The sequence below is a fragment of the Aulonocara stuartgranti genome, assembly GCF_965226115.1.
Source record: "Aulonocara stuartgranti genome assembly, chromosome: 6".
NCBI lineage: Eukaryota > Metazoa > Chordata > Actinopteri > Cichliformes > Cichlidae > Aulonocara > Aulonocara stuartgranti.
In genome coordinates this window covers 15,875,923-15,891,077 of record NC_138944.1, presented here as the reverse complement: position 1 = coordinate 15,891,077, position 15,155 = coordinate 15,875,923, and the positions used below count along the sequence as shown (strand labels likewise).

General features: G+C 40.0%; 1 protein-coding gene and 1 long non-coding RNA gene across 2 annotated transcripts in view; one reads left to right on the top strand and one right to left on the bottom strand.

The window, feature by feature from the left end:
- usp43a (ubiquitin specific peptidase 43a) overlaps positions 1-15,155 on the bottom strand; it is a 127,772-nt gene that overhangs the window by 71,794 nt on the left and 40,823 nt on the right. The window contains exon 4 of the mRNA XM_082535880.1: positions 800-892. Coding sequence (XP_082392006.1) covers positions 800-892 — 93 coding nt within the window. The remainder of the gene's footprint in view (positions 1-799; positions 893-15,155) is intronic.
- On the top strand, positions 4,819-5,360 carry LOC309708136. The gene is made up of 2 exons (XR_014277178.1): positions 4,819-5,096; positions 5,186-5,360. It is a non-coding gene; the product is annotated as an uncharacterized lncRNA (long non-coding RNA).

The window sequence follows — 15,155 nt, the reverse complement described above, 5'->3', positions numbered from 1 at the left end:
TTGGATGGCAAGAAAACAGGTGTCTCGTACGATTTTTGTTGTTCCTTGTATTCCTTCACCATTATCTCTGCTGTCAAAATAAAACATCCCATCTGACTCTATTGCTAGCTCCCTTTCTCCCCGCTCACACGTCAGAGCCGCACTGTTTTACCACAGAACCTTGCTGGCATGCAGCTTCTTGGGTTAAAAATGGAAGCACAGGAAGTGTGTGGTCAGGAACCTCGGTTGACCAGCATTTATCACTTTGATATGAACATGGCTGTTTTTGGTGTATAGAGCATGTTAGTATAAATGCATGCATGTTTTTCTATAATCTAAATTGGCAACATTTTGGAATGTTTTGCGGTGTTGTTTTTCTAATGTTTTTATTTACTTATGGAGCCTAGAAGGTACTATCCATATCACTGTTATCTGGTGACAACCTCATATGTTCACAGTGTCAACTGTCAAAAAGCCAAGAAAAGGTTTTACATGACTGCACAGCAATCTGTGAGGGATTTTCCTTGCACACCAGACTATTGTAGAAAGTTTGAAACACTTGCACTAAAACTTAACACCTTTAGAGACCACAGGGAGACCAAAGTGAACAACTAAAAATCTGCACTAATGTTTAATTAAAGATGCCGAGAACAAGCAAAATGCAGTTTGTGAAGTTAAAAAAAAAAAAACTAGTTTGTTTTTTTAAAAATAAGTTGTTACCCTATGCTCATAATAAGTTATATTGGATGTTATAATTAGTAAACAAACAGCAACAAATATACTTTAGACTGGATCTCATGCCTTATGTATCATGCATTACCTGGTTTGTCGTAGAGGAATAGGCAGAGAGATGCATAAAAATGGATCAAAGGTGTTGCTCTGCTTAAGGCAATGGGGGCACGTCAGAGAAGACCTGGGGACAGAGAGACAGACAGCTTTTTTAATCAAAAGGTATCAATCCATCCATCCAATCATCCATCCATCATCCATCCATCCATCCAATCATCCATCCATCCATCCAATCATCCATCCATCATCCATCCATCCATCCAATCATCCAATCATCCATCCATCATCCATCCATCCATCCAATCATCCATCCATCATCCATCCAATCATCCATCCATCATCCATCCATCCAATCATCCATCCATCATCCATCCATCCATCCAATCATCCAATCATCCATCCATCATCCATCCATCCATCCAATCATCCATCCATCCATCCATCCAATCATCCATCCATCCAATCATTCATCCATCCATCCATCCATCCATCCATCCATCCATCCATCTTCTTCTGCTTATCCAGTTCAGAGTTACAGGTGGGCTGGTGTCTATTCCAGCTGTCATAGGGCAATAGGGAGAGTGCAACCTGGATTGCTAGTATTTTGCAAATTTATTTATTGGTTAAGGTCAAGGTCAAATTTATTTATATAGCACATTTCCAGACATACAATGCTGCACAAAGTGCTTAACAATATAAAAATGCCATTAAAAATAAACAATGTAAAACAATAATAACAATATAAAACAATGAAAGGGCAATAAAATAATTAAAACAATAACTAAGACTATTAAAATAAGACCAAAATGCTTGGGTCATAGTGTGTTAAAAGCCAGGGCATAAAAATGTGTCTTTAGTAGTGATTTAAATTGATCAAGTGTTTGTGCAGATCTAATATTTAGGGGAAGACTATTCCAAAGTTTGGGACCTGCCACAGAGAAGGCTCTATCGCCACAAGATTTGAGATTAGTCCGTGGGATGGACAGCATTAATTTTGAGCTAGACCTCATGGTTTTTAATTTAATACTTTGTTTGACCTCAGCTAATCATGCTTTTTTTATGTAATTGTCTTAAGAAATTTGCAAACACATATTTTTTACCCTCTACAACACTGTGAGGCAGCTCACAAGCATTAAATATTCCAAAGATATTTGGAATGGTGATGGGGGTTAAAGTAGGGGAAAACCTGAAAACAAAGGCTCAAAAATAAAGGGCAGCAGGCACAGGAGGCCGAAAGGCAGAGCAAATAAAAGTTAAGAACAAAGAGACGAAAATAAAAAGACAACAAAGTGGGAGTACAGATTAAAAACGAACAGAAGGCTGGCAGCAGGACAGTCAAGTTGACAAAAGCTACGAAGCAAAGCCGATAGAGAAAAAAGACACAGAAGGGACCTGTCGAGGTTTCTGAACAAACAGAAGTGAAGATGATCAGAGTGGAGGACTGACACGAGGATAGAAACCCAACATGCGGGCCTTTAGCAACAACAATCTACACTAAAAAGCAGATATAAATGACGCTGTTAAACAAATAAATGCATTATGGTGAGCATGCTTGTTAGCTTACTGACCAAAACTTATACACATTTTTCAGCTTTGTTTTTTCCTGCAAGGCTACTTATAAAGATGGAAAGCATGACAGTTTCCCAGAAAAGAATCCAAATTATTTTGCTTGCCAAATCCGATTTTTTTTTTACCCTATGCGACCCATATCCGATCATGGTATGACAGTGTGAACGGCACAAATCCGATATTTTCAAATCCGATTTGGGTCACTTTCGTATGTGGTACTGAATCCGATACATAGCCGATGTTTTAGAAAGCGACTGCTGTTTGAACGGTCATGTCGCATCAAATCCGTCTTTTACGTCACTGACACAAGACAGACGCCAATTATCAGCGCCTGCGAAGACATCGTGAACGCTTCCTGGCCATCCAGCGAAACTCTTGGGAAGACAACGTGAACATTTTATTTGTACTGTATAATCTGCAGATTCTGACAGAAATCTGCAACTATCCTTTGAAGCACCGCTCCTCTCTAATTATTAGGTTATTTACATTATTATGTAAATAACAAAATAACTTAAAGCAAAAATTGGGAAACGTAAAGTCCGAAGTCTTTATATTAAGGGCCATCAGTCAAGCAATACTGTTTGCTCTGGGTCTAAACAGAGCGCGTTGTGTGTGACGTCTTCTTTGAGCGGGACGCTTTGAGCGTTCACACTAGAGCGCGTTGCTGTCGCATTTTATTTGTAGTGTGAACAAGCAGACAAAAAAAAAATCGGATTTGATCAAAAAATCGGAATTGAGCATTAAGAGACGGGAGAAACACCCTTCAGCAACGTGTTATTGGTGTTGATGTTGCATAGTTCATCCACCAGGGGACACTGTGCAACTACTGTGATGGGAGCACACCTGAAAAATACCACCAGATAATCTGAGCATATAGGAGCACATATGTAACTACAACTAAAAAAAATTAATTCACCAAATACCCATACCAGAAGTATTGGTCTTAAAAATACCATATTATAGATCACACTAATGGCTGTGTGTCCAGGTGTTTTGGTAGTCATCATCATGTTTTTGCTGTAAATATTACCAGGAATTGTTTGCAGGATGTGTCTACAAAAATAGGCTGTAGTATGGCCCACAACCCTCTGCCAACCAATAAGTACATGGATATCGGCATGAAAGTACAGGAAGTACAGCAAATTACCAGTTATGCAAGGAATTTTCTAAGTTTTTCCTTTAGTTTGAAATCCACAATCTAGCCTCAAATAACCTTTTGTCATTCTCTACACGTAAATGCAATCTAGCCTCTTATGTGGCAATCAAAGAAAAACACCATGTTCAGTGTGTTCTAGTGCCACGTAATCCTCTCATAGTGTGGGAATGTAATCCTATTATTCAATTGAGATAACTGAATGTAATTCAACAGCTTTGCTCAGTTTATGAACTCATTTTGAAGTTGTAGCCAATATCAAGGCGCTTATTCACACTGTTTTCTATTCAACCAGTTTCTCAGAACTAACTCAACAGAGCGGAGGAGAATTACAAGAAACCATTTATCTCCACCACAGCGAACGCCATTATGTTTTATAGGTGTGAAACTGAAAAAGGCTTCTGAAGAGTTTTCTTTTTAGGTAGTTAACATTTCAGAGGGTGAGTGTGGATAAAACTCATAATTTGTTTAACTGGAATTGTTTAATGTGTTTGCTGTTTTTAAGTCTGATTGATGCTGCTTAATGCTCTCTTATCACTGACAGCATTCAGGGTGTGTGCATATTTACGAGCGCGTGCGTTGCCAGATGCTGCTACGTCTTACTACGATTTGTCAGTTGAGCTGTAACGATGTTTTCAGAGATGCAAACTTGTCAAATATACAAATACGATGGAAAAAATAACAGTTTTTAAACTCCACATTTCCTTGCTGTCAGTGCTCAGCCCAGTGTGCTGCGGCAGCCAGCCTAAGGCTCACTAATGATGCCAGTTTGTACTCGGCAAAGCAGACTGACAGGCTATATTCACAAAAACACAATGTTGTGCACCCCCCCCAAAAAAAAACCAAAAAAAAAAAACTTGCTTGCGCTTACATTGAAACGTGCACGCAGGAAAACCCACACACAAACAAAAAGCATCACTTAAAAAGCTCGAGGCTGGCAGTGTTTCCAGTCTGGTGAACGATATGAGAACTTTATTTGCTGATGTCTGTGCATGTGTGTTTGTGCGTCTGACAAAAAGCAAGCGTTGTACAGCATCTACAACGCTCAGGTGCCAAATCAAAGGACCACCAGTCTTTAGTTTAAACCAGACACCCGGAGCTACAACACATACACCCACACACATGCACAGCAGCAGCTTCCTTTATTTATCATCAAGAAAGTCGAACCACCCGGCATCCCTCCGTCCTGCTCCGAGCTATATAAATAACACTCCGCCAGCAGCATCTCAAAACGTTATGCGGTAGCACGTTGCCTGATTCCAGCATTTTTCATACTGTTATTCCAAACTGGGAAGCTTTGCAGCACAACTGTCAGGGTCCTGGGACTGGGCGACCCAGGATCCCTGAGCAGTCATGTATTATATTATTATTATTATTATTGTTGTGTATTTTGGTGTTGCTCCCCCTTCCCTGTGCTTGTGTATATGTGTGTGTGGGTGGCTGAGCACTTGTTTATAGGCGGCGTCAGGCCTGGAGGGTGTGGCCCTGCAAGGGGACTGGCCACACCCGAAGCCACACACCTGCTGCTGATCAGGCCTCGTCGGGGGAGCTACTTAAGAGAGTCTTGGAGCTCCCACCGACGCGGGATCATTCCTTGAGACTCCACGTTAGTCGTCCCATTGAATTGAGTTAATGTGTGTAAGTGTATGCCCGCGGTTATTTGTGTCCTGACGGCTGCGTCTATTGTTCCCGCAGGAGGAGCGTGGAAGGCACGAAGAGCAGCGAGCACCGGGGGGTGCTGACACGGGAGCGGAGAGCACAGAGACACGAACTATTCACGCAGAGACACGACACGGGAGTCTGGGAGAACACGGGGATTTATTGTTGTTTTTGTTCCACTCTGTAAATAAACACACTGTTTATACATAGAGCACCGCGCCTGGGTCCTCCTTTCCCCACATCCCCACGGTCTGCCAGCCAGACCGTGACAACAACGCCAGAAATGATATAAAGACGGCATGTGGCTGGAACAACAGGTCAGGATACGGCTATATGAGCATAAAAGTCATGTGATCTAGAAAAAGCACTGTGCATGCTGGTGGAAGGCAGTGCTTTCAAAAGTCTGGCAACAGCTGTAGCTTCATTTTTCCTGGAAGTTTCAATTTTTTGAAATGTATTTCTGAGCACAGTCAGTTACACACACACACACACACACACACACACACACAGAACTAACAACAAAAACATCACTGTTTAGTCACTGCAGCAGCTGCCTTTATCTAAATACTTCCTTTCATAAAGTCTAGAGTGTGATTCTAGTAGGTTCAGTTAAATTGTTAAGTGATTTATTTTATTTATTTTGTCTTCTGGAAAAAAGGCTCCCGTCTGTTACACAGCAGCAGGATTACTCTGTACTCTGAATCATGGTTTGAAAAGTTTGCCTTCAGGGCTTTTTGTTTGTTTTTCTTTCAGATTATTTTTAGTTTTCAATCACATTTTTCGGACATCTGCTAAACCCATCCACAGCATACCTGGGGCTGCAATAAACATCATAGTTCTCTATAAGTCATTGCTTCTACTGGGACTGAGAGAGAGAAAGCAAGTTCATTTTCTTCTGTCTGCCTTTCAGTCAGTCAGTCAGTCAGTCAGTCAAGTGTCACAGGCTCTGGGCTGGAGAGCACTCTTATTTCTCTAAGAGAGAGTACAAGTGGAGACCTCCCGTCAAGGGAAATTAACTCAGCTAAAGGACTGCAGAGATTCTCTCGCACATGCTCACATTTAAAGTCTCATACAAACTCTCACTTTACTAAGTATTAATTCCCAGACCCCCCAACCGCCCACCCCCACCCGTAGTTTTAGAGAAAATTGCCTCTGTGTCACCTGCATACATATGAGCTTCGTCCTTCCTACCTGAAATAAATGATCCATACGTTTCTTCATGTTAGCCCGTGCAACAAATAACGGAGGGAAACATGACTGCACTTTCCCATTTTTCACTGCTAAAGCAGTTTTAAAAACTAACTGTAAAAGAAAAAAAAAATAATGCAACAGATTTTGAGCACTGCAGCATTTTGAATCATGGCTTCTCGTTCTTTCTTTTTAGCTTGGCTAGTTTCAGGTGGAAATTCATTCTCTGACTTTTTGCCTCATGTATCTTAGTTTGGGTCAGCCAGAGATGTTCACTTCATTCACATAAATTAATAAAGTTTTAAGGAAGGCGAGATGTTCCTGTTAGTGCAGCTGGAAAATATTTTTTTTAAAAGCACTAAATATTAATGGACCAAATTAATACTGCAATTCTACACGTGAGATGTCTGAACACAGAGACAAGATGTGCTGAAGCCTTTTTTAAACTGATCTGTATCAGCTGTGATCTCAGATTGTTAAAGATATATCCTCTGCTTTCAAAACACGCCTATAACATAATAAAGTTCTGTAGAATGTAGATAACATGTTAAATAGATTAAAAATAGACGTGATCCAACGACAACCATCTTATTAGTGTTTTTTTAATTTTAAATGAGCAAAATTTAGGCACACAGTTCTACTACCTTTTCCAAATACACTGCTATAAATAAGTACCTATAAGTACCTTTTAACCTCATTAACCCACCCCAAACACCAATTCTGTGGCCTGGTTTGTATTTCTGTGACAGTTCTTTTCTGTCCCTCTGCACACATGGAGTGTTTTAGCTGATGTTCAGGGTAAAACTGCACCACATAGTGCATTTATATACAGTGAAGTGACTCCTGTGGTATCTGCTCCAACTGGCTATGTGTGCACCAGTATGTGCGCACACACATATGCAGGGCTGGATGTCACAGGTGATTTTATGGTGGGTCCCCACTAAAGGAAAAATGCCTGCTTTAATGAGGCAAAACTCCAGAGACGTGAACTTCTATTTGAGTCTTAGAGGGAAAACTTAACCAGAAACTTTTGTACTCCGGGTCTTTCTATGATTAAGATAGTACACATTCGGCACAAAATACACAAAATACATTCACTTTGGACAGTGGAGAGTTGTTCATGGTATATGAGCTCTGACAGCATAATGTGATAACGTGGCTTATACACTAGCAACATGAAAAGATTTTCCTACGATCAGGGTATGAAAACAAACTGTGATATTTGTCCCAGCTACTATGAAAAAAATGTACTGAATGACATAATCAATATGACATGTTGTTACCACCTGAGCCTGGGTTATAGCATCTGTGCATTATGCAATATTAATTCAGCAGTAATCATCACACAGACAAGATCACCTTGATGGAACAACACTAGTCAAGTAGAACAGCTCTCAGTGGAAACAAGTAGATGGGTGACTATGGAGTGTCAATAGCTGGGCTCAAGTTGGGCTCAATGTAGGCTGTTTTGATTCATACCTCTGTGCAAGTATTCCTCCATCAGAATACAAAATTGGTTTATTTGATGTGACAGAGTACGCTAAAGAGGGATAAAAAAAAAAGAATATTTGTGAGACATAAAAATTATACGAAGGAAAAATTCAGGTCATTAAAAAAAACTAATACAACTAACAGGTGTGAGCATAGGTGACATCTGTTGTATTTATTGTTTCATTACAGGCTGTGAGAAAATGTTTAGTGTAAAAAGTTGCAGAGATGTAATTTTCAGTTCTAGCAGTAAAAACAATTTAGGTTTGCTGTTTCATCCACTCCAAATTACAATGTGACTTTTGTTTTTGCTAACTCTAAAGGAAAAAGAGATCAAAGAATTGTTTTCGCTTGATAATGCCCTGCGCTCAATGGCCAGCACCCACTTCAAAGTACAACAGGGAGTGGGGTGGTATCAATGGGAGGAACACTGCTGCACGATGCTGTGCTCGAAGTAAGCATTGTGGGTGGTGAAAGCATCAAAAGTCATATTTTCAGCAGGCACTCCGCTCTGCAGCATGGGTCGACCAGACAGATCCCCCCAAGAGGACAGCGTGAGTACATTCCAAACCACAATGCATCTTTGGGGGTAAATAGAGCTCCTGCAGACCATCTTTGAAGATGAGAGGAAGTTTGCACTTCCTAATGGGACGATGAGTCTTCAAAGGATATAGTATAAAAGTGCATGACTGGTAGAGAAAACTTGGGTATCACTTTATAATGATCACGGTTAAAGAAAAGGTAAGTAGATGGCTCAACTTCAGTTCATATTTTCAAGTGACAATGACTATAAATGTCAAAGTCTCATATCAGCTACAAATCAGAATATTTTTATTACACAACCTAATGCCATAAATAAAGAAATTATATGCATTACCCCCCTCTGCATTTAATCATGAATTATTATGACACTCTGGCTCTCTTTACAGGGTGCCTTTTGTCCTGTTTCCCTCCCCCCACCCCGAACAATCCCTGAGCCTGGTTCTGCCAGAAGATTCTTTCTTCCTGCTAAAGGGGAGTTTTTCCTTCCCACTGTCTCCAAGCGCTTGCTCATAGGTCATCTGATTGGTGGGGTTGTCTCTCTATTATTGTAGAGTTTTGACCTTGAGACATTGGGGTAACTCCTGTTGTGATTTGGCCCAATATACAAATAGAAATGAATTGAATAAATGTTTATAGATTAAATATTAGTTTATAGTTTATTAGCGATGGTTATTATGATGTGTTATAAACTCCTTACATTGGACTCACATCTTTTGTTCTCCGTTAAATTTTGTAAGTAGATCAACATTTTAGTTTTGCTTTTTTAAACATTTGTGGGTTACGTCTGTTAGCTTATCTTCAAGGATATATAAAAACAATGATTTGTTTGCCTGCATATAGCTTTCAGTCTACTTTCACTGATCTGAAGACATGAATATCATAACATAACAATATTATACTTTAAAAGCTATAATATTCCTTCACAACAAATCTACATCTAAATAAAAGCCACTGCGATAAGAGAAAAGTAACCTTCCTTCAACTATCTTGTTCATCTAGCCAGAGACTGAGGCGCGGGCTTTCCGCACATCTCTCTGGCCATTAAAAATAGATGCCACAAAATTGAGAGTGACAGACGGAGGAGAGAGGGAGGCTATGACAAAGACTCATCTAAACACAGCGGCACAGCCGAGCGACTTGAGCACCAACTCCCACACAGGAAACCCAAACCCCAAGACAGTCTTCGCTCTAATCGCAAACATTTATTCAGATCAGACAACTCCACTAAAATTTCTCTGAGGAGCATCTCTGTAAGATATAAAAGGAACCGGGAAGAAAGCGCAGAAGGAAGGAAAGCGCGAACAAGCGAGGGAAAGGCCGAAAAGAAACATGCCTGTGTCGTCCTTTTCAGAGGACGACACAGGCAAAAACAAAAAAAAAGTGAGTGACGGCTCTTTGGATAGTCTACGTTTGGAAGGAAAGTGACTCCTTTTTAACCTGTTGGTGACACAAAGAGGAAAAGTATATGGAGGAATAATGCTCCAGACTCAGCAGACTAAAACTCTGATATGAGATAAGAGAAAATAATACAAATGGATATGAGGAATCTTTACACAGTAGGAGGTCTGATGAAACCCAGAGCACAAAAACAAATACTCAACTCTCCTGGAATTTTTCTTTACTTATTAACTGAGAATGAGTCACAGGGAAAGCAATGCATCAGAGTTTGGAAATAAATCAAAGCTCACTGGTTTCAGTTATAGCACTACTGATTTAGGTGATATGTTTTCTAGTAGAAAGACATTGGTCGGAAAACAACAAAAGAACCTGTCAGTGAAAATTTAGTGTTTGTAAAATATTTTCAGCTTTTCAACAATTGATTAACGAATTGATCAAAAAAAGAGAAAAGATTATTAGTTTTAGCCTGTACAAAATGTGTATTGACCTGTTACTAGCACACATGGCCCTGCCCCCACTGTCTCACATTTCTCTATTTTAGACAGCTTTCTCAAACAGCCTCTAGTCCCACAGCTGTAAACTTTTTGAGTGATGCAGTTACATGTGTTAGCTTGGTCGTTATTACACTCACTCACACAAACATGAGCAGAAAACAAACTTTATAATTAGAGTTGTCAAAAAAAATCAACACTCACAGCGATTGATATTAAAAATGACTACTGAATCGGTTGCTCATGCAACAGTATCTCTGCCTCCACGCTGCCTCCACGCTGTTTAGAATACAATGTCACACGGCATGGTTGCAGACAGGCAGGCCTTCACTGAGTCCAAAACATCCAACGACACTTTATGAGGCATTTGAGAGGTCAGTAAAGCTTTTGTTTCGATAACACTTCAGTGTTAAAAAGTTATAATAAACAGTAACCTGACTGATGCACACGTTCGCCATTTAACTATTAGCAGTCTTTCAACAGCAACATAATGAAACGCTAACATTAATATGGCAGCTTGACAGCAAACGTTATCAGTCCTGTTCATCTATAACATTAATAGATGGTACTAATTTGACAGAATAACAACACAGTTATTTGTCTCTGATCAGTGTTAAGTTTCCCCTTAAAGTTTCATATCAAAGCACAGAAAAGTCTACTGAGAGATTAGCAGCCAACCCAGACAGACAGACAGATGTGCATGCATGCATGTCTGGCACTAATGGTATATCTCGCATGAATGATATTTTGTGTCATACATTAGCACAGCTTCACTATAGAGTGCAATGATGTTAGACAGTAACTGTCCAGTCTTTGCGTTGCGCTCCTTCTTTTACAATCTATTTCATTCAAACCAGAACCAGAAAACAAAATCAGTCCATTAAGAAGCAGCCATGCCTTTCTTCTTTAACATTAAAAATGATGCCAGGATACAGTGGAACCCAAGCTAATGACTAAAATTGTGTTTGTGAACAAACACTCACACACACAAGACAGATGGTGTATGTTTGTGAAAGTGTAAGTGTGTGGCATATAGACCTAATTACAGCCACTCTTATGCAAGGAGAAAGCATTACCCTGCTTGCACTCACAGACAAAATTCTCTTCTCTTTGTCTAAATATAGCTGGGATTGTTCTCAAAGGGAAAAAAGGAGGAGAGAGGACATGCTGTATGAGAAGGGTATGAGTTGGAGGAAAGAACAAAGTACACTTTGTAAATGTTTCAGTAATAACGTGTGCGTATTAATGCGTGTGTGACTTGTAATGGCAAAATGCACAGTTCCTCTAATCAGCTTATGAATTAGCGTTTGATCTAATAAACGTTCAGGTGTGTGTTGATGTTTTAGTGTGAGAGAGAAAGAGTGAATGGAAAAGACAAAGAAGAAGAGGTCTAAGTAGAGCGATCTTCATCTCTACAGCTGACTCAATGAGTAGATACAGTGCCAAGTTATTTTAATTAGTCGCTCTGAGAGTACTGCGGGAGACGATGGTCTTCAGGGATAGTCTTCAACAGTAAGCATTCAATCCATCATCTGCCAGTGAAGGAAATGGATAATCCCATGAATGAATGACTGCTTAACTTAACAGCATAATGGTCAGAGCCTAACCTTTGTGTTGACCAGCACCAATATGCTCCAGGTCAACTGTGCGTGTTAGACCAAACATGACACGACAGCACTATTCTCCAGAGTGTGATCAGCTGTGAGTCAGAGAAGATTTAACTCAATCCATGTCCCGTTTCCAGAGTACCGACAAATGGGTGCTAGTAAATTATTTGGAATTTCACATTGGGGACAGGTTTTTTTTAAAATGTCCCTCTTCAACCCAACCCAAAGTTTAGGGTGAAATCTGACAATCTTCTGCAGCTCATGCCCAACGTAAAATCCTAGCTCTGATCATCACATAAGCAGAAAGTAAAGTTTTAAGTATTTGTGTTTTGAATAAGCAATTTTGATGATCTAAATACAGTGGGGCAAAAAAGTATTTAGTCAGCCACCGATTGTGCAAGTTCCCCCACTTAAAATGATGACAGAGGTCAGTAATTTTCACCAGAGGTACACTTCAACTGTGAGAGACAGAATGTGAAAAAAAAATCCATGAATCCACATGGTAGGATTTGTAAAGAATTTATTCGTAAATCAGGGTGGAAAATAAGTATTTGGTCAATAACAAAAATACAACTCAATACTTTGTAACATAACCTTTGTTGGCAATAACAGAGGTCAAACGTTTACTATAGGTCTTTACCAGGTTTGCACACACAGTAGCTGGTATTTTGGCCCATTCCTCCATGCAGATCTTCTCGAGAGCAGTGATGTTTTGGGGCTGTCGCCGAGCAACATGGACTTTCAACTCCCGCCACAGATTTTCTATGGGGTTGAGGTCTGGAGACTGGCTAGGCCACTCCAGGACTTTCAAATGCTTCTTACGGAGCCACTCCTTTGTTGCCCGGGCGGTGTGTTTTGGATCATTGTCATGTTGGAAGACCCAGCCTCGTTTCATCTTCAAAGTTCTCACTGATGGAAGGAGGTTTTGGCTCAAAATCTCACGATACATGGCCCCATTCATTCTGTCCTTAACACGGATCAGTCGTCCTGTCCCCTTGGCAGAAAAACAGCCCCATAGCATGATGTTTCCACCCCCATGCTTCACAGTAGGTATGGTGTTCTTGGGATGCAACTCAGTATTCTTCTTCCTCCAAACACGACGAGTTGAGTTTATACCAAAAAGTTCTACTTTGGTTTCATCTGACCACATGACATTCTCCCAATCCTCTGCTGTATCATCCATGTGCTCTCTGGCAAACCTCAGACGGGCCTGGACATGCACTGGCTTCAGCAGCAGAACACGTCTGGCACTGCGGGATTTGATTCCCTGCCGTTGTAGTGTGTTACTGATGGTGACCTTTGTTACTTTGGTCCCAGCTCTCTGCAGGTCATTCACCAGGTCCCCCCGTGTGGTTCTGGGATCTTTGCTCACCGTTCTCATGATCATTTTGACCCCACGGGATGAGATCTTGCGTGGAGCCCCAGATCGAGGGAGATTATCAGTGGTCTTGTACGTCTTCCATTTTCTGATGATTGCTCCCACAGTTGATTTTTTCACACCAAGCTGCTTGCCTATTGTAGATTCACTCTTCCCAGTCTGGTGCAGGTCTACAATACTTTTCCTGGTGTCCTTCGAAAGCTCTTTGGTCTTGGCCATGGCGGAGTTTGGAGTCTGACTGTTTGAGGCTGTGGACAGGTGTCTTTTATACACATGATGAGTTCAAACAGGTGCCATTCATACAGGTAACGAGTGGGGGACAGAAAAGCTTCTTACAGAAGACGTTACAGGTCTGTGAGAGCCAGAGATTTTCCTTGTTTGAGGTGACCAAATACTTATTTTCCACCCTGATTTACGAATAAATTCTTTACAAATCCTACCATGTGGATTCATGGATTTTTTTTTCACATTCTGTCTCTCACAGTTGAAGTGTACCTCTGGTGCAAATTACTGACCTCTGTCATCATTTTAAGTGGGGGAACTTGCACAATCGGTGGCTGACTAAATACTTTTTTGCCCCACTGTATGTACTAGTTTAGGCTGATTCTCAATCAACAGCTTTAAGTCTGTCACCGTCTTCCTACTAATGCTTCTTCTAATCTTTTTTTTTTTTTTTTTTAATTTGGATAGAGACAGTATAGACACACGGGAAAGTGGAGAGAGAGGAAGACATGCAGTAAAGGGCCGCAGGTTGGAAACTATTCCTAGTGGGAATCAGGACTTATGATACATGTAAAAAATTATAATAACTTTAATTTAAATTGTTCATTTTTTAACAGGTTACAGAAGTTTTCTTTTCTTTTTTTTAAAAAAATCTTTAGTTTTAGCCCTTATTCATCTAGTTTCTTATCAAAGCCTTACATAAAGTAGCCTCTGGATGTGACTTCAGAGCTGCAGATTTGTGACCCCTGAACTAAGCTAGACTTCCCAGTGTCAACAAACACATCATAAGAATCCATCATATCATTTGTGACAATACTGGTATCATTTTTGCGCGATAAAGTGCAATATCATGATATTATTGGTCTAATGTTTTCTAATGTGCACAACAACGAGAAAAGCACAGCCAAAGTCACATGTCCACCTTTGATGAAGATTTAGTAACAAGAGACTTCAACATCTTCCAATGAAGCACAATGCTATGCAAAATATGCAAAAAAACAAAACAAAAACTTGTTTCACCACTTGAGGCAAAAATACACCATGGAATGAATATAAGCAGGCTGGGAAGTCATGAAAAGAGCAGATATGAGCAGCTGGTGATGTACATCCCAAAACTAAACAAACTGAGCCTAACTGGGGCACTTGCTAGTTAGACTCTGTATGACAGGAGGCGTAAACACGAATGGAAATAATTCAAACAGTGGAAAAAGAGGATTTTAAGCAACTTTTTAAGCAACTGAAAAGAAGGATGGAAAATGTCCTCCACTTTGTTTCCACTTAGAAATGCTCTGCTATGCACTTCTAAATGGTAAATGGACTGGTTCATGCAGTATATAGTGCCTCATTCATCCATTAATACAAACACTTTCTTCTATGCTTAGGTGCTTTCTATCGAAATTTTGCACGACAATGCATACAATCACATTTAAAACATATTTCAATTTTTTTTTCTGTATCATCATTATCACAAATTTCTTGTAATACTGTGATACATTTTTGCGACTTTATTGCCCACCTTTGGACTGCAAATGTTTGTCCACTTGAGCTTAAATGTAATGGGCAAACATTAACAACTTAAATACTTAAAATACTTAATACATAAAATTTTGCATAAACTGACTTAAGTTTTTAAGTAAACATTTAGCTTTGCAGCTAAAAAACACTAATGAGCCATGAAAAAAGGCGTCCTC